This window comes from Zophobas morio, unplaced genomic scaffold (genome assembly GCF_036711695.1).
Source record: "Zophobas morio isolate AGI-343-1 ecotype UQ-CSIRO unplaced genomic scaffold, CSIRO_AGI_Zmor_V1 ptg000044l, whole genome shotgun sequence".
NCBI classification, from domain to species: Eukaryota; Metazoa; Arthropoda; class Insecta; order Coleoptera; family Tenebrionidae; genus Zophobas; species Zophobas morio.
Window position 1 is genome coordinate 8,372,807 of NW_026972149.1, and position 22,334 is coordinate 8,395,140.

At 40.0% G+C, this 22,334-nt stretch overlaps 4 protein-coding genes across 13 annotated transcripts in view; 3 read left to right on the forward strand and 1 right to left on the reverse strand.

Moving 5' to 3' along the window:
• The window catches only part of LOC135141475 (E3 ubiquitin-protein ligase RNF220-like), a 63,096-nt gene extending 60,769 nt beyond the window's left edge, over positions 1-2,327 (reverse strand). For both annotated transcript variants that reach the window (XM_064072607.1, XM_064072606.1), the window contains exons 1-3: positions 2,252-2,327; positions 2,076-2,200; positions 934-1,408 (exon numbers count right to left, since the gene is read on the reverse strand). In XM_064072607.1, the coding sequence (XP_063928677.1) occupies positions 934-1,408; positions 2,076-2,198 (598 nt within the window). In that variant the 5' untranslated portion in view covers positions 2,199-2,200; positions 2,252-2,327. The remainder of the gene's footprint in view (positions 1-933; positions 1,409-2,075; positions 2,201-2,251) is intronic.
• Positions 2,328-4,841: 2,514 nt separating this feature from the next.
• On the forward strand, positions 4,842-6,408 carry LOC135141281 (cysteine-rich with EGF-like domain protein 2). The gene is made up of 4 exons (XM_064072249.1): positions 4,842-5,222; positions 5,267-5,786; positions 5,834-6,067; positions 6,129-6,408. The coding sequence occupies exons 1-4, from the start codon at positions 5,073-5,075 to the stop codon at positions 6,350-6,352; spliced, it is 1,128 nt and encodes a 375-aa protein (XP_063928319.1). The 5' UTR covers positions 4,842-5,072; the 3' UTR covers positions 6,353-6,408.
• Positions 6,409-7,569: 1,161 nt separating this feature from the next.
• LOC135141596 (ubiquitin-conjugating enzyme E2 H) lies at positions 7,570-9,428 on the forward strand. Its single transcript, XM_064072838.1, has 5 exons — positions 7,570-7,795; positions 8,007-8,083; positions 8,133-8,300; positions 8,354-8,482; positions 8,532-9,428. Exons 1-5 carry the CDS (start codon positions 7,743-7,745, stop codon positions 8,648-8,650), a joined length of 546 nt encoding a protein of 181 aa, XP_063928908.1. The 5' UTR covers positions 7,570-7,742; the 3' UTR covers positions 8,651-9,428.
• Positions 9,429-9,742: 314 nt separating this feature from the next.
• Positions 9,743-22,096, forward strand: LOC135141275 (inositol 1,4,5-trisphosphate receptor). 9 transcript variants are annotated; one of them, XM_064072227.1, is made up of 29 exons: positions 9,743-9,884; positions 10,073-10,222; positions 10,274-10,344; positions 10,395-10,510; positions 11,780-13,048; positions 13,098-13,241; positions 13,301-14,064; positions 14,114-14,264; positions 14,314-14,461; positions 14,515-14,541; positions 14,703-14,884; positions 14,937-15,272; positions 15,346-15,900; positions 15,951-16,151; positions 16,201-16,710; positions 16,922-17,026; positions 17,284-17,404; positions 17,457-17,599; positions 17,648-17,835; positions 17,959-18,070; positions 18,140-18,172; positions 18,290-18,407; positions 18,455-18,687; positions 18,733-20,122; positions 20,178-20,515; positions 20,566-20,743; positions 20,793-20,998; positions 21,139-21,304; positions 21,356-22,096. In XM_064072227.1, exons 2-29 carry the CDS (start codon positions 10,128-10,130, stop codon positions 21,760-21,762), a joined length of 8,307 nt encoding a protein of 2,768 aa, XP_063928297.1. In that variant the 5' UTR covers positions 9,743-9,884; positions 10,073-10,127; the 3' UTR covers positions 21,763-22,096. The 9 variants fall into 9 exon arrangements, with proteins under 9 accessions (XP_063928297.1, XP_063928294.1, XP_063928296.1 ...); XM_064072224.1 differs by having other exon boundaries at positions 18,455-20,122; XM_064072226.1 differs by lacking the exon at positions 18,140-18,172 and having other exon boundaries at positions 18,455-20,122.
• Positions 22,097-22,334: the final 238 nt, after the last annotated feature.

Here is a 22,334-nt window from a genome sequence, read left to right on the forward strand (position 1 = left end):
ACTTGCCTAAAATGACTTAAAGACCCTGAAAATGTCGAGTTTTTTAATTTTTATAGATTCAAAAATTACGTGTTCCGAGTAATTACCCACTTAATTTTGAATGGGCCGCTTAGCCTTAAAGATGGCTGTACTAAATGTACCGCCCCGAAGAGATATTTCGTACACTACATGAGAAATGTTCGAATATTTTTTATATTTGGTAATTTTGAAAATTTTTGGTAAAGGCAGCTTATTACAAGTAACTTATTTTGATATAGGTAATCTGATTGTTTCTTGTAGGGTAGCCGAAACCAATCGCCAAAAAAATAAAACATCCCAAAAAAAGAGTGTTTTCGAAAGTAAAAAAAATATCTACGTAAACATGAATCACATATAGTTAAACAAAATTTCAACGTTTTATGAAAAAAACATTGTTATGAAATGTTTATTAAACCAAATTTTGGTTACTTACTATTTCTGTGAGTTACTTTATGCATTAAATAATAATAGAAAAAAAATCCCACTGTTTGAAAGCTTTCGAAACTGGAATTTAAACACACTAAGCAATACGAGCAATTTTTTTCATTACTTTATTGTTTTTTCAGAGTTTTATTGATAGCGTGACGAAAACTAAGTTGAAACTTTGTAATGTTTAGAGCAAGAAAAATGAGAACTTCATATATTAACTTCGCTGAATTAAAATATGTTTTGAATGTCAAAATAACAAAGTATGAATTTATGTTGTTATTATAAGCTAAACGGAACATGCACACTATATCAGATCTCAAGTATTCACCGTCCGCCGCTACACTGCTTGTTTTTCGCTCCCACCTTCGACACCATTTTTGCTAAAACCGCGCGTTCGACTACCGTCGCAACGCGTTTTTTCCGCATGATTATCGCAGCATGCATCTGATCTCGTCCGCGCGGCAAAAACAAGCAAAACCGACTTACTCCGAAATCCTCTGCTGTCGTCATGAATTCCGGGCGAGTCGTTGTCGGTCGCCGGGCCATGGGTCCCATCCCCGTCCTCCGACATGTGGGCGTCCAGACTCTCCTCCTTCACCGTGGTCTGGGGCTGCGGCGACATCGACGCGCTCGCGGGCGAACACGAGTCAGTTCGGGGGCTCGGCCCCAGAAACCGCTCTTCCGACGGCGAAAAAATACCGTGGCCGTGGTGGACCGCGTCACTGTTCGTCTCGATTTTCAAACACTTGGGGGGCGCGAAAGCCGACGGCGACGGAAAGGCCTTGAGGTCGGCGAGGGGCCGGAAGGCCCCCGAGCCGAGCGACAGCCCCGGGTGCAGGAACTGCGGCTGCAGGTGATTGAGGATGTGCGCCGGCAGCCCGCTGTAGGCCTCCATGTGCCGCAGCCCGAAGCTGGAAGTGAAGGGCCGGTGCAGCTCCTTGGACGCCTCCGACATAGCGAACTACAACACAAAGGGCCGGTGAATCGGGGGCGAAACCTGCGTTTCCAGATTTCGGGTACAACAATAATAACAACAATGACTGTGATAATTAGTTGTATCGCGGACAAAGCGGGGGGCTTGGACAAAATTTTTGTAATCCCGCCCCCTGAAGCAACCCCAGTTGCAACAGCCGTGCAAGTTCAAGATCTCGTTTGTGACCACGGGTGGTCCAAATTTGGTCGGTTTTTTCCAAATTTGGTGCACGATAGTAGTAGTAGTAATGACCGCGATAAATGCATTTCGATTCGTGTGTCTCGAGAGGTAAATAGTCGCGAAAGTAAGGACGTGGAGAAGTCATAATGTATATAATATGTCGACTGAGATATCCTACTGCAAACTAATTGGTCATTGTCTGCGGGCATCTTCAGTCATAAACGCAGACGTCAAAAAAACAATAAAATGCAGCCACACTGATGATATACCGCAAATTGCATGGGAAAACAAAGTTACAAAATCAAGAATTAATTTAGTCGTTTCGACTTTCAAACTTGCCCTTGCACATCTAACTTTGAAAGTCTTTCGTTAATTAAACTCCTCATCAAGCTCTCAAATTTCGAAGTCATTGTCCCAGATGATCTGTCAATGACTTGTTACTTGACGCCGCGCTTCCTTGCTGATTTTAACTAACCTGCGGATTGAACGGACGTTGTATTCGAAGGGCATCTTGCAGGCCACCGGCTGCTTGCGAAAACACGACGAGGGCTGGGGAGTTGAGGTGTCCGGAGCTCGGGACGTACGCCGAGTTTTCCATGGCTGAAAAAATCGCGTTGATGCGGAGATATTTTTTGGTCGAATCTCGCTTACCTGCGCGGGGTTGCGTGGCGGTTTCGCTTACGATAGTCAAAACTTACTCGAAAATTGCATACGCATCATGAACGACCACCCGGATAAGACTGACAGAAATAATTTCCCTCTCCTAAAAACCCACGTTGTACTCCCACCCCTAAACTCCGCGCACCACGTGCTCCGACCATTGAATAACGCCCTTTTATCTCCGAATATGCGTGCTGAATGACGATACATTGTGTGCCGTATTTATGGTTTTTGCCAGGAGCTTCTTGTGGAGGGCATTTTTGAGTTGCCGGGAAAGTGGGCGTAGTCAAAGCGAGCCTAAAGTCGACCGAATGTGCAGTTCATTAATGCATAAATTATTATTATTATTATTAATATTATTATTTGCAAAAAGCAATTTCCTTGTGGCACATTCAAATGCGACGAATGGTTAATTTTAAAACACATTAATTACAATCAAAATTAAATTATTTTGTAAATGTATATTTTATTTCTCTGTTTTTAATTACAATTTATGGATTACAATTTTTAGCTACATATTTTAATTCAATTAAGGAATATAAATACAAATTTATTTTTAATCAATTTATTTTGCAATGTTTCTCACAGATATATTTATTTTTAGTTAGAAAAAATATGTCCCGATTTTTTTTTACAACTATAGTGTAACTAACAATAGTGAGCAAAACTGAAAAACTCTTATTAAAATTAGAGCTGTCGCCATCTTACGTCGAATAGTCCCACTAAATGTAGGTGCTTGCCTAATACACACTGTAATGATCTGTAGCTACATTTAAAATAGATAGATAACATGAATAGCATATCACAAAACAACACAAATTATTTCATTACAGTTAATTACTGATAAGATTACAGAGTTCTAATATCTTACATACGTTATCTATAATTTAATATATAAACTTTGTTATCTGTCAGTGATAAATAATCATATGACTCCCGTTTTAGGAGTACTTTTTTTAAGTCCCATTGTTCAACGTTGATAACCAGAAAGATTTTTCCGGGTTTGGACCGTGTCACGCTTGGAAAATGTTTCGCGCCCTTTGGTAATGGGTATCTTCCCGAATTCAACGACTAGAAAATGGAAAATCCGGGAGAGAAAAGAATGACACTGGAGGATCGTCCAAACCCGGAAAACCTTGACCTGGTTCTGACTCTGACTGTGAAAGCTTTCGATTCTTTTCCAGTATTTTAGTGCATGAACAAAGTAAAATTTTAACAAACTTAGACATAGCAGCATTATTGAAAACACTATAAATTCTGAAATAACGTATAAATTGGGTTAGCGTTTTACAATCTACATGATAATTGTCTGTCAGGTAGACAACAAATGAACGAAAATGGAAGACCAACATTTTCGTGTTCGGCAAGTTGTGAAATGGCGGGAAAACGTAGGATTAGACATTCGTCAAAATGATGATGAGTTAAAATTAGGAGTTTTCCACGTTACCAAGTTGTTGGTAGATACAAATAAATCAATATGGATATTCCCGGTATAAATGAGACTAGGAACTATAATGTTTTATACAATTTAGATAGGATTTATCTGGCACAGTTTGGGGGGGGGGGAGGGGAAACAGATACATTTTGATTTACCAATTATTATATTTATGATAACCGTAAAACGTTTCAAAAAAAATAAAGGCCGATTAATGAACCACTATTACTGAGCTGTATTATTTTATAACATTTAAATAGAATTTGCCTAACAAAATTTGAGATGGCATCATCAAATGGTTGGGGACTACACCATGTTATACAGACTTGGCGCACTTGGGCTGGAATATAGTGAATATGGATTTTTTCAATCGTTAGCGTCATATTAGAAAAAAATTCTACTAAAACTTGAAATTTGAAATTGAATATTTAACAGAAATTGTTCTGCATTATACTTTTGGAATATACTTGTTAAAATATTCACTATGAACTGGAAAAACTCGTATGTTTGAAAGTAACTTCATAGTCAGGCACGTAACCAGCCTTTTATTTTGGAGGGGCCCAGCCCGGGTACTAATTTCAAATAAGGGGGCCTTTAAAAAAGTCTTCATTAGTATAAATCAACATTTTACTTGGATCACAACCAGTAATAAATTTAATGGGGTACAAATAGTTGAAATTGACTAACACTATGACAATTCATTTAAAGCCTGCGTGCTAATCTGCATAGTGCGTAAAAGGCAAATCAGTTGTATCGGCTAATTGATTAAAAAAGTTATCGACAAAATTCATAGCATCAGTATCGCTTTACTTCAGAGAGTTATATTACAAGGTAAGAACATAAGATTACTCATAGCTAAAATTTACTGTTGATCTGAAATTTCGAATTTGCTTTACTTATAAAATTTAAAATTAATTTAAGGGGGCACCAGGGGTAGCACAGGGTGTTGCTGGGGTGGCCTGTGCCCCCCCCCCCCAGGGCCCCCTTGGTTACGTGGCTGTATCATATTGCTACACGTTACTTATTTTACTCAAACTTGAAACTAAAAAATATCAGTACAGATATTAATCCTTAAAGAACATGTACTAAATTTGCGTAATATCTAGATATTAACTTAAGTCACATTCCTCCAATCCACCAATAGAACTACGGTCATTGTAAATGTCATTTGTTTAATTGTTTGAACAGTCGCCTGTCAGCATGTGCTTTCTTCCGATTGGTCGATTCCCCACTAATCAGTTTCGTGTTGCTATTTTCGTAGTATGGCCGTTCTTCTGTCACTTACTTCTTCAAACTATGACAAACTGACAAAATTAATCGCAACTTGCTGAAACAAATAACAGATCGCTTCAAACCTACATTCCAGTGCTTCAAACAATGCTTAAAAAGCTCGTAGTATTCTGCTTAGTCGTAAACATAACCTCAAACATTCACTACGTGTCCAGCACATCCAAAGAAAATGCCTCGAAAGCCGTCAAGCTACCCCCTTGTCGCGCATGCAAAGTATTCGTAGAATCCTTCAAAAAAGTAAGTACTTCACTTAAAATGACCCCCACTAACCCCCAACTTAGGGCATCGAGAAAACCAAGAAAGGGAAATTTGAAGGAGGCGACACCGCATGGGAGGAAGAAAAACTCGGAAGTTACGCCACCAGTGAAATACGGCTGGTGGAAATCCAGGAACATGTTTGCTCAGACGTGCCTGAGGGCAAAGACCAGTGCTACGCCCTCCACGAACACTTCGATGCCGAAATTGAAGACTGGTGGTTCAACTTGCAAACAGACGAACCCGATTTGTATTCATATTTTTGTATAAAAACCATCAAATATTGCTGTCCGGATTTACACTTTGGGGCCAACTGCACGCCTTGTTTGGGGTTCCCGGATAACGTTTGCAGTAACAATGGGAAGTGTAAGGGTGCTGGAACAAGAAAGGGAAATGGTCAGTGTAGTTGTGATGCCGGATATACAGGGGAAGCTTGTAATGTGTGTTCAGAAGGGTATTATGAATCTTATAAGGATAGTAGTAAGGTGCTGTGTTCGAAATGTCATGTGGCTTGTGACGGGCCGTGCACGAAAGCAGGGAATTCGGGTAATTTTGACGAATTTAGTTACTTGTTGTTACATATTTTTTCACAGGTTGTGAAAAGTGTAAACAGGGTTGGCTAATGAGTGAAGAAAAGGGTTGTCTTGATATTAACGAGTGCGCTGATTCACAGTCCCCATGCAAAAATAACCAGTTCTGTGTGAATAATGATGGCTCATATAAATGTTTAGACTGTGATAGGGCTTGTGCTGCATGCACAGGAGATGGGCCAGATATGTGTACTCAGTGCGCGCCAGGTTTTGTACTAGTCAACAACATGTGCACAGGTTTGTATATATGTGACAGCGTAGCTGCTGAAACACCCTACAATACTGTTTTTTGCTACAGATGCGGAACAAGAAAGTCGGAAACAGCACGTCTTCTTGACACGCTATTTAACATATTTGGGTCTTTGCATCGCTACTTGTATTATTTTCAACAAAAATACCGTTGTGGCTGCTATCGTTGGTATAGCCGTGGCTATTTACATTTCTGTTTCTGAGTATGTACTCAACACACCACCCACTCCAAAGACGGACGATTTAGCTGAGCAGTTGTTACGCGCGCAATAGATAATTTTATTTATTTAATTTATTTTGTATTACAAAATGTGATTTGATGTTACCCACTGTGAAGTTTTATTTTCGTATGTTAGTAGCTACTGTTCTATTTAATATTGCTTCCATTGTTTGTGAGCGTTTGACTGAAATAGAAAGTACGTCCGTTGTATTGTTGGTTGCAGATACTAAAAGCTGCAAACCGAATTAAGTTATGTCTGGCAAAATTACAAAAAATTTTGTACTTTTAAATAAAGGTAATTACAAAAAAGGAGTGCGATTTTTCCCCCTTTTTCTGTCAAAAATTTTCAAATCACGTCAAATATTTTAATGTATTTTTAATGCACGCCGTTACTTACTTTTTTTTAAATTTTTCGTGACGTGAATGTCACAATCGGTTATTTTTATTTCCCTTTGTTCCAAATTTGATTATCGGAATAAAAATAAATAAACCCGAAATGCTGAACCATTTGTCATTTGCATTTTGACAGTCTGACAGACATAAGAAATCGAGAGATTTAAAAGCCAAGTCATGGTAGAGAAGCGCAGGCTCTCTATAAGTACACCGTAGTATATTTACAACCACACCATACTCATTTATTATCATCATTAATTTTAATAGCGCCTCAATAGAAAAACTATAATTAACACTTTTCAATGTTAATATTATACAAGTCATTTTCACCGATTATAAATAGCGATTAACCATGTGTCAGAGTGGCAAATATCAAACGAAAATACCCATTAAACCTTGACGAGAAAGGACATCACCACTTAAGACCCCGCATGATTTCCGTATTCTCTTCATCCTTCGACTAATTGCAATCGCGATAATTAAAAGCATGCGTGACAAAAATCCACTCTCTAGTGTGACGCTCTAATTTCCATAATTACAATCGCGCAGACGAATTTGTAAACGCAAGTGAGTGGGAAATAATTAAATTGAACGCAATTTGGAGAAATTTGGTAGTCCTTTTGTTCGAATAACATTTTTCCCCCCCAAAAAGTCCGAGTCATGCGCATAAGAAAATGTCTGAAAGTTCGTTGAACGAGGTAAGAGCGGTTCCACTAGTGTGTGACACAACGCGTGCTTCGGGGCCACGTGATGAGCGGTAGCCAGTGGGATGGTGTCACGTAATTAGCGGCGACCAATAGCAGCGGGGGCGCGCTGCCGACGTCGTGTGAAGCGACTCTACATGTTCGATGTATGCGCTACATCGATGTTTACATTGCGAACATCGAGGCTGTTTCTCAAATATCGATGAACATCGCCCATCAGTAATTGGTTGGATTCCTTGTTGGGTTTTCGCCACGGCCATTGTGTTGTCGAAGTGGTTACGTCTTGAGTGAAGGAAAGTGGGTTCGGATACTAAATTCATGGTAATATTTTTATGACAATAGAAGTATGTCGTCTCCAAGTGCAGGAAAACGACGTATGGACACAGATGTTATTAAGCTGTATCCTTTCTTTGTGTGTTGTCCAAATGTAAACAACAACATTATCCTTTGTATCAGCTGATTGAGGAATCGCACGGTGTGAGACTCCCTAATAGGGGCATTCACTTTGTGGGTGCGTACTCGATCTACTCAATAACGTGCTATTTATATACACGAACTGCCATAAGATTTGACAATATGTTATTGTCGTTATTTCCTTAACAAAACGCAGAATTGAAAGCAAACATGAAGTCACGATCCTTGGGGGACTCAACGAATTTTGTGTCAAATTTTACGGACCCAGAGGGAGTAAGGAGTTGACGCTAACGCGACTTTTTTCTCACTGTGACAGTTGTAGCTCCTTACGAAGGAGGAGTTTGGAAAGTCCGTGTTCACTTGCCCGAACACTACCCTTTTAAATCACCTAGTATAGGATTTATGAATAGAGTATACCATCCAAATATAGACGAAGTCTCAGGTACAGTCTGTTTGGACGTCATTAACCAAGCCTGGACTGCTCTATATGGTACTTTTTTTCACACTAAATAGCGACTTTTTCACTTTTTTTTTTCTTTCTAGATTTATCAAATATTTTTGAATCGTTTCTTCCACAGCTGCTAACTTACCCAAATCCCATCGATCCCTTAAACGGGGACGCAGCAGCAATGTATTTACATAAACCAGAAGAGTACAAGAAAAAAGTCTCTGGTAACGGGAAATTAATACGTTGTTGAGGTGTTAAGAGGTGTTTTTTTAGAGTATGTACGTAAGTATGCAACTGAAGAGGCGTTACGAGGGCAAGAGAATGTCAGTTCAGATAGTGAATCAACCATGTCAGATTTTTCAGAAAATGAAGCTGAAGATATGGAATTATAACGCAGGCTGTCTACCATTAAAAGCTCGCTCAATCCTCCTTTCGCTAAGAATCATAATTTTTTTTTAGTGTTATATGTGATGTGCATTAGGTTTGAAATATGTTGTTTTGCATTTTCTAGAGTTTATTGTGTTGCACAAGTTACAAAATGCTTATTTTCAAGTGAATTATTTAAGTTTTACATTAATTGAGCTTAAATTAGTTGTAGCGACTTAATATCTCATTAATTTGCCTTATTAAGTTAATATTGTGATGATGAGCGTAGCGACATATTTATTTAATAGATTTAGTCAGAGGTAGAGGAAATTTTTATTGTGGTATACACATCATAAAAAGTTTTTTTTAATTTATCTAAGAAATGTACAACCAATGAAGAAGACCAATCAACTTTTTGTGATGTGTATTTTTTGATTAGCAATTATTAAACATTTTGTACAGTATATTTCCTCTACTGGTATAGTTAGTGCAATAGGATAAGTTGTTGTCACTTGTATTAACTTTTTTCAAATCTTCACCATTGATATCATTATGGTCTCATTGTATATACATTGTGTCTTATTTAATCTTTATATATATTTTTAATATGTGTATTTATCAACAATAACTGCACAGAGAAAAAATAGTCAGATTGTTTTGATGTTTGGTTCAAGTGTCAAAACAAAAACATTGTCCATACAACATGATCCACATCACCAAATGTTTGTAATTTTGATTATTACTAAGGTAATAAGTGTAGGTCATTTGGTAGCATTTAACAGTAATAAAGAACTAAATTTATTAGCCTCTGGTGTTATTAACCCGAGTTTAGACAAACCCACCTCTAAATTTAAATGCGTACAATGCTATCTATCTTTGGGTGAGTTTATTTAGCGATATATCAGTTAAACAACGAAGGAGGAAATTTATTGTTGTTCGCCTGCCTGTTATGTATCTTTATCTATTTGTATTTGTACAAGTACGGACATACGTTGTGGGTGTTCGAGAGAAAGCGAAAGACAGACATATGCTTCCACTCTCGTCTGTTACATCGATTAAATGACACCTAGATAATCTGAGCAACTCATCAATATCTGTCTCTGTTCTGTAAGGTTTGTTTCTTTGCTGTGCAGTGTAAGCAAATTGTGTGTTATGCGAAATTTTCTATTTACTTGCGCTAAATATTAATGAAAATTCATTTGATATGTCGCTTATAACTTGAAGATAAAAAAAACGGAAGAATTTTTATCGATTACATCCGTAAGTTGATACTTTAACCACATAACCTAATTTTTGTCAATTTTTTTTATTGTGTTATTGGTTCATAATTTATCGTTATTTGCCGAGTTACACCAATAACAGTCTAATTTTTATCGCATCGAGTATCGATTTACACTGAATAATGCAAACAATCGATTTCTCAAGAAAGCGTTTCATTTTATTCATAGAATGTACACTGTTTGCAATGCTGGAGCTGTGAAAATCTACCAATAAACCTTCATAATGAATGAAATGGGTTCTTCAAGCCTTCTGCATTTGGGAGACATTGTCTCCTTATATGCAGAAGGTACAGTTAGCGGATTCCTCAGTACTTTAGGGTAAGCTATTGACCATCTTCCATATCCAAATATAGATTGTTTTTATTTTAGGTTAGTTGATGATCGATCGGTCGTGTGTCCCGAGGCAGGGGACTTGTCAAATCCACCGAAGAAATTCAGAGGTTATATCCACAAAATGCTAAATTTCGCAATTCTACAGTCTCATTTTCAGACTGCCTCTTTAAAATATGTCCCATGAACAGGTACTCAGCCCAGAAGCAATTCTGGAAGGCTGCAAAGCAAAGCATGGGCTCAAATACGGACACCAACCTGTTGAAAAGGTTACATGTAAGTACCCACAAATGGTGGTCATCATGGAATTAAAACTATTTTTAATACATGATCCGGGAATGTTGCGGAAATGGCAGCACAATGAATGATCGTTAAAAATACATTCAATCAATAAATATTCAAAATTCGAAGTCGGCGTCGGTGGCGCGGACGGCAGACTAAACCATCACTCCTAATTGACATTTGGCATTTCCCGGCCTTTGAAAATGTCACATCTGTGAACTCCCCAAATCTAACCTTCAAAGCTATAAATATTCGCTGCGAGGTATACTTAAATACGTTTAGATATTTTAAGACTGATTAAAATTCGTTTGAAAGCTTTATTCTATTATAAATTAATTAGGAAAATATAATGTGGAAAATTCCGGCTATATTTTTGGATTTTATGCAAGAAACCACCTCATAAATTTATCTCATACCGCAAATACAGATTAAGATGAACAGTATTCAAACAAATAAAATGCCTGCAATTTGGAAACAAGACTTTTCGCCGAAAGTAAATATTGTGTCGTCTCTTCTGTTTATAACACGATGACGTCATACTTTTATTAAATTAAACTTCACAGACGCCCAACTTTCTGCTCTTTTGAAAACAATTCCGACGAAGTCTGCAGACGGGAAAAAATGAATGAAAAACGCCAACTGACATTGGAAACGTGAAGGTTACGTCTTTCCAACTATTCGTTGTATAATACATTACCTTCAGTGCCTTCACTTTTAATTTTTTACGTGTTCGATCATCCGTGACGCAGAATTCAACACGAGGGTTGAAAAATTTTCAAATTGTATATACATATATATAGAACATCCATCACTGTCAATACGATATTTACGTCGTATGAATGACCCACCCGTTATGGAATTGGACATCCAAATTATATTCACGACCATCAATGGAAATACGAAACGATCCTTCCGTGAGACAAAGCTAATTGTTCGAACTCGGGAGGATGAGCTTTCTTTGGAATATCAATGATATCACATTATATAACCAAATTATTTAATCGTGTAAGATATGCCATTTAAGGCGCAGTGACCTAGCGAAAATTTTTAGTGGAACATTTCCTGTGCACTAACTGTATTTTTCATTAGGATTTAGCTATTTTCTTAAAGAAATGTATAAATTAAGTTAGGTTAATTTTCGAAGATTTGACAATCACCTTTCACATGATGGGTAGTTCCATAAAAAAATGAAACGGTGGGGATAGAATACTTGTTTTCAAAAATTGCGCTACTAATGAGCTCTATGATTCTTTTGGCTTGTAGCACGCTGCCGAGATCGAGAAAAAGCAAAACGACACTGAGAACAAGAAGCTCCTTGGAACCAACGTGCAATACGGTAGTGTGGTCCAACTTCTGCACTTAAAATCAAACAAGTACTTAACAGTAAACAAAAGATTGCCCGCTCTTCTCGAAAAGAACGCAATGCGAGTGTACTTAGACGGCAACGGTAACGAAGGATCTTGGTTTTATATCTTACCATTTTACAAGCTGCGAGCGACTGGTGACAACATAGTGTTAGGAGACAAAGTAATCTTAAACCCTGTGAACGCAGGCCAACAAGTACTGCACGTTGCCGCCAACCACGAACTCCCGGATAACCCAGGCTGTAAAGAAGTGAACGTCGTCAACGGGAGCACCTCCTGGAAGGTGACTTTGTTCATGGAACACCGGGAGAATTCGGACGAGATACTTAAAGGCGGCGACGTGGTTCGCTTGTTTCACGCCGAACAGGAGAAGTTCTTGACGATGGACGAGTACAAGAAGACCCACCACGTGTTCTTGCGGACCACGGGTAGGACGAGTGCCACTGCTGCCACGAGTAGTAAGGCGCTGTGGGAGGTGGAGGTGGTGCAGCACGACCCATGTCGAGGTGGCGCAGGACATTGGGACTCGCTTTTTCGCTTCAAACATCTCGCTACTGGACAGTACCTGGCTGCAGACGTCGACAGCGACCAAGCTGCCGATCAGATGAGGAGTAAACTTAGGGCTGATTCAGCCGATTCCACTGTGTATCACCTCGTTCCTGTCGCTTACCCTAACGAAATCGCGTCGTTGTTCGAATTAGATCCGACTAGTTTGACCCGAGGCGACTCCCTCGTTCCACAGTCCAGCTACGTGCGGTTGCACCATTTGTTCACGAATAGTTGGGTGCATTCCACGTCCATCCCGATCGACAAGGACGAGGAGAAACCGGTCATGTCGAAGGTGGGCTGCGCGGTAATGAAGGAAGACAAAGAAGCCTTCGCTTTAATTTCTGTTTCGCCGGTTGAAGTTCGTGATTTAGATTTTGCCAACGACGCGTGCAAGCTATTGTCGGCTTTATCTGTTAAATTGGAAAAAGGGACCATTTCTCATAACGAAAGACGATCGTTGACAACGCTTTTACAAGATATAGTCTATTTTGTAGCCGAATTGGAAAACGAACAAAACAAAACCGAAGCTTTAGAGTTAGTTGTTACTAATCCAAATAGAGATAGACAGAAGTTACTAAGGGAACAAGCTATTCTCAAACAGCTTTTTAAGATTTTACAGGTACGCGGTCGTTTTTGACGCACGAATGTGACTAACGGTAAGATTTCAGGGCCCGTTTTTGGATATCAACGGGGACGGGCCTTTTTTAAAAATAGAGGAACTCAACGACCCACGACACGCATCTTATAAGTATATATTCAGGTTATGCTACAGGATATTGCGGCTGAGTCAGCAGGACTATCGAAAAAATCAGGTAAGGGTCGATTATATTTAGAGTTCCGTTGAAAATACTAACCACGGTGTTCCCGGTAGGAGTACATCGCGAAACATTTCGGTTTTATGCAAAAACAGATCGGTTATGACATTTTGGCGGAGGATACGATAACGGCACTGTTACACAACAATCGGAAATTGTTAGAAAAGCATATAACTCCTGCTGAAATCGAGACGTTTGTGGGCTTGGTTCGCAAAAATATGAGTAACTGGGAATCTCGTTTTCTAGATTATCTGTCAGATTTATGCATTTCAAATAAAAAAGCCATTCCCGTCACTCAAGAATTGATCTGTAAAAGCGTACTAAGTCAGAAGAATTCGGATATTCTGATCGAAACGCGCATGATGAAAACTCAGGTTGAAGTCCAAGAGGTGAGCGAAGAGCATCCTCTGGAAGGGGACGACGAGTTAGAACAACTAGTTACGGTCGTCGAAGAGTGCCAGATAATTCTCTTGTGGAATAACCGCCAGAAATCCATGTCGTTGTCTGAGTTGTGCAAGAATGCCAAACTCGGAAGTCGGGACGATCAAGCCATTTTGGACTACTACAGGCACCAGTTGGACTTATTTTCGAATATGTGTTTAAATAGGCAATACTTAGCTCTCAATAACCTGTCGCCGCATTTAGATATAGAGTTAATACTCAAGTGCATGGCTGACGAATCTGTGAATTTTGATCTTCGGGCATCTTTTTGTCGCCTGATGTTGCATTTACACGTGGATCGAGACCCACAGGAGCCCGTCACGCCTGTCAAATACGCCCGACTGTGGTCGGAAATACCGTCAAAAATGTCGATTAACGAGTAAGGTTTCGTACTATATTATTTCCAACTCAGTCAACCCTCGTTTCAGCTACGATAGCAATAAAACTCCTGACCTCAACAAAGAAGCAGTCCGTGCAAGATTTTGCTCAACTATAGCATTCGTCGAAGACTACCTCTGCAACGTTGTTGCCAAAATGTGGTCGTTCGCCGATCAGGAACAAAACAAGTTGACTTTCGAGGTGCGTAAGTCGAAATCCGGCACCGTTTGGATTGATTTTTGAATTTTAGGTTGTGAAACTAGCTAGAGAATTAATCTATTTTGGCTTTTATAGTTTCTCTGATTTGCTTAGATTAACCAAAACCTTGCTAAGTATTTTGGATTGTGTTTCTGAAAACGATTTTGCTGATGGTCGATTACCTACTGGAGATATCGATTGTAAGTGTTCACGATTTTCTTAATCAATCAGTCACCGCTAATTTTTTATGCAGCTGGAGACCCCCTGCGGGATGAGAAAGGTAGAGATTTATGTGTGTGTGTGCGTGTGTGTTTGTATTTTCGCCATTAACGAATCCCAAGATAAGCCTATGTAGCTTATCCTTAGCACCCCGTAGAGCTTACCATGTTCAGCTTAAGTCACATTTTCTGACATCATTTTTATTCGTGTTTTTTACAACAGCCGAAGGCGGAGTCTTGCGCTCAATCGGAGACATGGGCGCCGTGATGACGTCACTAGCTCTAGGACCGGTTGGCCGCTCAGTCGTCACAACCAACGCCGGCCAACACGGCAAAGGTTCACAGTACATGAAAGAGTACCCGCTCGTCATGGACACGAAATTAAAAATAATCGAAATTTTACAAGTACGTAACGACGAATCAGAAGAGTATTCACTATTGGCTTGCTTACTTTTAGTTTATTCTTGACGTACGTCTCGATTATCGTATAAGTTGCCTCCTCAGTATTTTCAAACAGGAATTTGACGAATCGGAGAAAAACAGCAGCACCGATTCGTTAAACTTGGGCCAAAAAAATATCGACTTAGAATTAATAGGGAGTCAAGCGGAAGGGATTTTCGGTAGCAGTGAAGAATGCGCCGTCTTAGATCTCGACGGACATGGAGGTCGCACGTTTCTGAGGGTCCTGTTGCATCTGACCATGCACGACTATCCACCGCTCGTTTCAGGGGCTTTACATTTGCTCTTCCGGCACTTCAGTCAGAGACAAGAAGTGCTACAAGCTTTCAGACAGGTATGCCTCATTATGCCAGTCTTTTTCAAGACTATTACCATAGTAATAGTGACACTCGGGATACTCCTTCCAGGTCCAACTACTCGTTTCTGATAGCGACGTCGAATCATACAAACAAATCAAAGCAGACTTGGACGTCCTCAGACAGTCGGTTGAAAAGTCCGAGTTGTGGGTATACAAATCAAAATGTATAGACGAACACAACACTACCAGCAGCAAAAAGAATAAAGAAGAGGATGAAGAAGTGGCTACGAAACCACCGACTCTTAGCGTGTTGGAGAAAAAAGGGTCTGCGATTAATCTGGATGTGGGCCCGCCCCTGCATCCAGAGCAAGCCGACGAATATAAAAAGATCCAGCAAATTTTGATACGCATGAATAAGTTGTGCACTCAAGGCTCACCCAGTGGCATGGTGAAACCCAGAAAACACGAGCAGCGTCTGCTCCGAAACGTCGGAGTACACACAGTCGTGCTAGATTTGCTTCAGATACCGTACGACGAAAAGGAGGATATAAGGATGAACGAACTGATGAGACTGGCGCATGAATTTCTTCAAAATTTTTGTTTGGGGAATCAGCAGAATCAGGTGTTGTTGTTTAAACACTTGGATTTGTTTTTAAATCCTGGGGTAAGTAGAAAGGGGGAGCCGCGGGTTTGATAATAGTGTGATGACTACAGATCAGGGAGGCTCAAACCGTTTGTTCGATATTCCAAGATAATTCCACTTTGTGCAATGAAGTGAATGATAAAGTTATCCAGCATTTCGTTCATTGTATCGAGAGTCACGGACGGCACGTGCAATATTTGAAGTTTTTACAGACTGTGGTGAAGGCGGAAAATCAATTCATACGGAAGAGTCAGGATATGGTGATGCAAGAAGTAATTTTCGTGGGTTTAAGTTTTCCGGTATTTATTGCTGTACTTTCAGTTGATTAACGCTGGTGAAGATGTTTTGGTGTTTTATAACGATAAGGCGTCTTTTAATCATTTTATTGAGATGATGCGGTCTGAGCGACATTGTATGGATGAGGGTAGTCCTTTAAAGTATCACGTGGAGTTGGTGAAGTTGCTAGCGTGTTGTACCATGGGTAAAAATGTGTATACGGAAATTAAGTGTCATAGTTTGTTGCCGTTGGATGATATTGTGGCTATGGTAACTCACACTGATTGTATACCTGAAGTGAAGGAAGCTTACGTAGGGTTTTTGAATCATTGCTATATTGACACAGAAGTGGAAATGAAGGAGATCTATACATCTAATCATATGTGGACGCTTTTCGAAAAGTCGTTTCTTGTAGATATGGCAGATATAGCAACCGCCCCCACCGACAGAAAACATCCTGATAAAGCGTTAGAGAATTATGTGACAAACTGTGTGATGAACATAATATCCACTTTCTTTAGTAGCCCCTTTTCAGACCAAAGCACTACAGTACAGGTACCATTTTGTAAAGACTTTGCGTTTAAGTTGCATGTGCTTTTCTTTGGGTATTTCCATCTTGTGCTTAAAAATACATTATTTTATGTTTGTATTGATAGTTTTATTAGATGTGCATTTAGAGTAGTGTTTTTATTTATTTTGAAAAAAAAAAACTATCAATATAACAACTGGCGTTTTCTATGGTGCCTTTAAATGGGGATTCTATTAGAAACATCTGCATGAAGCAAGGGTTTTCTGGAGCGATTCTACAATGGATGATTATGATCCGTTCTCTGTTAACGTTCCGCTCAAACATTCGCCACTTTCCTCTAATGTAAGTATCAGTTGGCTTCCTCAATCAGCTAATAATCAATCATTAATCCCTTCACCGTAACTAAGATTGGTTATTACTTGATTTCGCTTCCTGTGCCCAATTTGGTTCTAATAATCGACGGTGCTTCTAACAGGATGTCATGCATGTCATCATGTGCTTAATTTTGGAGGTGAATTTTGAAAGCCATTTCCTTTTTATAACCTCTAATACATTACCACCTGAACTTTTTTTAAAAACACATTCACCGTATTTTCCAGACAAGACAACCTATTTTTGTGCAATTATTGCAATCAGCATTCAGGGTGTCTCAATGCCCTTGGCTAACAGCCTCACAACGCTTCAACGTCGAAAATTGTATCCGAACTTTATCCGAAGTGGGTTAGTTTTTTCCTTAATCCGTCAACCACAAACCTTAAGTGCCTCATTTTAGCGAAAAACCGAGGAATCGCGATCCCACTCGACCTGGAAAGTCAAGTGGCCGCAATGTTTAACAAGGCAACAATTTTAACGAGGCAAACGAGCAAATGGCTGCAGGCTTCAAAGACTCCAAAGATGGAGAGGTCGCAATCTCAGGTAGACTAAAAAAAATTGAATAAAGCAAAGACAAACATCGAATTTTAGTTGATGCGTTTGGACAGAAGTATAATCGAGGGGTTACAAGACATAGTGTCGCTGCTAGAGGACCAACTGAAACCACTCGTCCAATCCGAATTGAGTCTCTTAGTTGATGTTCTATATCGACCGGAACTTCTTTTTCCGCCGGGGACCGAATCCCGCAAAAAATGTGAAAGTGGGGGGTTTATTAGACGGTAATTGTTACAAAACTAGTAATTACACCTGTAATGAGATAAACTTGAATGGTTTATGTCATTTCCGGTGAAACTGGCTGTCACACTTACAAACTAAAGGTAGACTTACACAACCATTTCCAGGTTGATTAAGCATACCGAAACCTTGTTGGAAGAAAAAGAGGAGAAGCTATGTGTGAAAGTGTTGAAGACGTTACGTGAGATGATGGCCATCGATCCGGAATACGGAGAGAAGGTTAATTTTCGTATTCTTCTATTTCATTGTTACATTTATTTATTTATCTATTTCTAACATGCTGCTCAGAATGATAAAAGTGACAAAACTGAAACCGATATGGTATGATTATGTTTGTTTCTTTGTGTTATTGGGTTGCAAAATTCCCTTTCCACACTACACAATTTTTGTTTGATGTGTACACGTGTTGTAGACCGTTGTTAATTTAGAGATTTATAGGGGGACGTGTTGCGAAATAGCTTGCTGGCACGATATTTCGGAAAAGCTTTTGTACAAAAACATGACACGGTGGAGTTGGGAACGTATCAACTGTCGTCGGTGATGCACGGACCGGGAGGTAACAACTAACCCTTTTATTCCAACATTTTAATGCGTTTTTATTAGCTAAAGTGTTAAGTCGGGCTGGTCGGACTTTACACGAAGTACAAACCCACCTAGACCGAGAAGGCGCATCCGATTTAGTTATAGAGTTGGTGATAAACTCAGTCAACTCGCCGTCGATATTTGGCGAAGCCGTCGAACTAGGAATCGCTCTCTTGGAAGGTGGGAACCCCATTATCCAAAAGAGCATGTTCAACAAGTTAGTGGGGGGCGACTTAAGTCAGGCTTTCTTCAAGGTAGAGGTCACACCTACCTTGCCTGTTTTGACGCTCTCCTTGCAGGTGTTCTACGATAAAATGAAGAGTTCGCAACAGGAAATCAAGTCTACTGTAAGCGTCAACACCTCCGACATTGCTGCGAAAGCGCACGAGGATAAACAAGACGGCAAAGACTTGGATAAAGTTTCGAAAAAGCAAGGGGGTAAATCAAACGGAATTCTCATAACAGATGAGTTAAGGGAGGAGTTAAGTCGAGCTGCTGAGTCAACGTCACAGGCTTACGCACAAATTCGCAACATGGCGGTGGGGGAGGATGGAACTGTGACGTCAGGAACGGCATCCGCGTTCGAAGATTTACTCGCCGAGAAACTAGAAAAACACAGAGACCGTGAAGATCAGAGTAGTTTATCGAATAAAGTGCTAATAATGCAACCGATTCTCAGATTTTTGCAACTATTGTGCGAAAATCATAATCCCGCGTTACAAAATTTATTACGTAATCAGAATAATAAAACAAACTATAATTTAGTGTCAGAGACATTGATGTTTTTGGATTGTATATGTGGGTCGACGACCGGTGGTTTAGGTTTATTAGGATTGTACATAAACGAAAATAACGTCTCTCTAATTAATCAAACTCTTGAAACGCTCACTGAATACTGCCAGGGACCTTGTCACGAAAATCAAAATTGTATAGCCACCCATGAATCTAACGGATTAGACATAATCACCGCGCTTATTTTGAACGACATTAACCCTTTAGGGAAAACTCGAATGGACTTGGTGCTCGAACTCAAGAATAACGCGTCGAAGTTGCTCTTGGCCATCATGGAAAGTCGCGGCGATAGCGAAAACGCCGAAAGAATTTTGTACAACATGAACCCAAAACAGCTAGTAGACGTCGCTTGTCGCGCTTTCCACCAAGAAACCGCTGAAGACGACGAAGAAGTCGACGACGGTAGTGTCGAAGACGCCGTATCGCCGAAGGAAGTGGGTCACAATATTTATATTCTTTGCCACCAACTCGCCCAACATAATAAAGAACTTGCCGCGTTGTTAAAACCGGCGGAATTTGGAAGCGACCCAAAAATCCAAAAAGCACTAGTGTATTATGCCACACATACCGCACAAATCGAAATTGTTAGAAACGACCGCACACTGGAACAAATCGTGTTCCCTATACCCGAAATCTGTGAGTACATCACGACCGACACGAAAATCAAAGTCCTGAATACGGCAGAAAGGGACGACCAAGGGTCCAAAGTTGTGGATTTCTTCGAGCGCACGGATTCCATGTTCAACGAAATGAAATGGCAGAAGAAATTGAGGGCCCAACCGGTCTTGTTTTGGGTTAGCAGTTACATGTCGCTGTGGAGCAATATCTTGTTTAATTGTGCCGTACTTATTAACTTGATAGTCGCCTTCTTTTATCCATTTGAAGACACTTTGCCAAGTAAGTTGTGCGCCGGTGACAGAACCTAGCTGCAAAACCACGCTTATTTTTTCAGAAATCAGCTCGAGCATTTCGGTGTTGATCTGGGTTGCGATGTTGGCTTCAACTGCCATAGTCGTCACGTTGCCCAGGGAGACGGGCATAAGAACGCTGGTAGCCTCCACTATTCTGAGACTGATATTCTCTCTAGGTCCAGAACCAACACTGTGGCTTCTGGGTACCGTTACAATTTTACTCAAAGGAATACATCTAGTCAGCATAATGGGCAATCATGGTACACTTACTAAAACCTATCAACAAATACTCACCGATGCGGAACTCGTTTATCACTTAGCATACCTTGTGTTTTGCATGTTGGGACTACTAATGCACCCTTTCTTCTATTCAGTTCTGGTAACTACAACCGCAGCAGCGTTACCATGACCATATAACCTCATTTTTAGCTTTTTGACGTCGTATACCGTGAAGAAACTCTTCTGAATGTCATCCGATCGGTTACGAGAAATGGACGTTCTATCATTTTGACGGCAGTACTTGCATTAATTCTTGTGTATATGTTCTCAATTATTGGCTATATGTTCTTCAAAGAAGATTTTATTGTAAGCGTTAAAAAGAAAAATGGTAAGTGATAGAACTCGGTGTACTTTTTGTAAAAAAAGTAAAATTCTAGACGAAACAATCTGTGAAACTGTTTCTGATACTACTGGTAATAAGTATACACCTGACCATGCCCAGTATTGTAAGGTTGTCGACCCTGGTGAAGAAAAGAAGGAACGCGCTTGCGATTCGTTGATTATGTGTATTGTTACGACGTTAAATCAGGGGCTGCGAAATGGTGGCGGAATTGGTGATATTTTGAGAGCTCCCAGTAGTGAGGTACGTAGTTCAACATGTCTACAATGAGTGTTCCTAGGTGTTCTGAACGCGGTGTGAACCATTACCCCTATGCGTTCTGAATTAACCTTAACCTTAAAAACTGGCTCCAATCTAACACTGTTCAACTTTTTATTATTTAGGAGGCTCTGTTCGTGGCACGCGTCGTCTACGACCTTCTATTCTTCTTCGTTGTGATCATCATCGTACTTAACCTTATTTTTGGTGTTATTATCGATACGTTCGCCGATCTGAGATCCGAAAAACAACAAAAGGAGTTAATTTTGAAAAACACTTGCTTCATTTGCGGTAAGACTGCCCTTCTTTGCACGAACCCACCCAATGTTTGACTTTGTTTAGGTTTGAATCGGTCCGCCTTTGACAACAAGACCGTTAGTTTCGAGGAGCACATAAAGTGTGAACACAACATGTGGCACTATTTGTACTTCATAGTTTTGACGAAAGTTAAGGACCCGACCGAGTTTACAGGTCCGGAGAGTTACGTGTACGCAATGGTGAAAGCGTCGAATTTGGATTGGTTCCCGCGTCTGAGGGCCATGTCTTTGGCCGCCGTCGAAGGAGAAGGCGAACAAATCGAACTGCGAAGTCTTCAAGCCCAGTTGGAGAACACGCAACTACTCGTCACCAACCTGTCCCAGCAGTTGATGGAGTTGAAGGATCAAATGGCGGAACAACGCAAGCAGAAGCAAAGAATTGGGTTACTTAACTCGGCTTCGGCATATCTACAGACGCCAAATTTACTGTGAAGAATGTACTGTCGATAAATTATCCTAGTCTTGAGCGTGAAGCTCATTTGTTGTGAAATGATTAATGCAAGTCATTGCATTCACTTAGATAGTCTAATCATAGCTCAGTAATGCTCAAATTCTTCTATAGTGCAATCTTTGAAGAAGTGTCAACTCGTGTACGCATAACCTGTTACTAAAATTTTCTAGCTACAAGATTGTTTCAATTTTACATGTTCTGTGTTGTGGTTATAGGGTTGTATTAAGTGCAGTTTCTTTCAAGGATGTTTATTGTTGTTGTACTTTTAGACTTGTGTACAAAGTTATCGAAATATGAATCTATAATACGTTAACACACACGCTTTTCATTCATATCCAGCCGTGGACGGTAAACGTGGTGCCCTAAAATTGACAATAAGAAAAACAACCGCTCGAAGCTTGCACAACTTCAAATGCAGATATGAAAACGTGATTTATGAACATTTGCGCGAATTTCGTCAAGTGTTGTGACCTTGAAAATGAAAATTTCGCATGTGTGAATCGGGTGGTGTTCAGGCTGTGTGAACCTGGCTTTCGTGTTTGGCGGCGGTGAA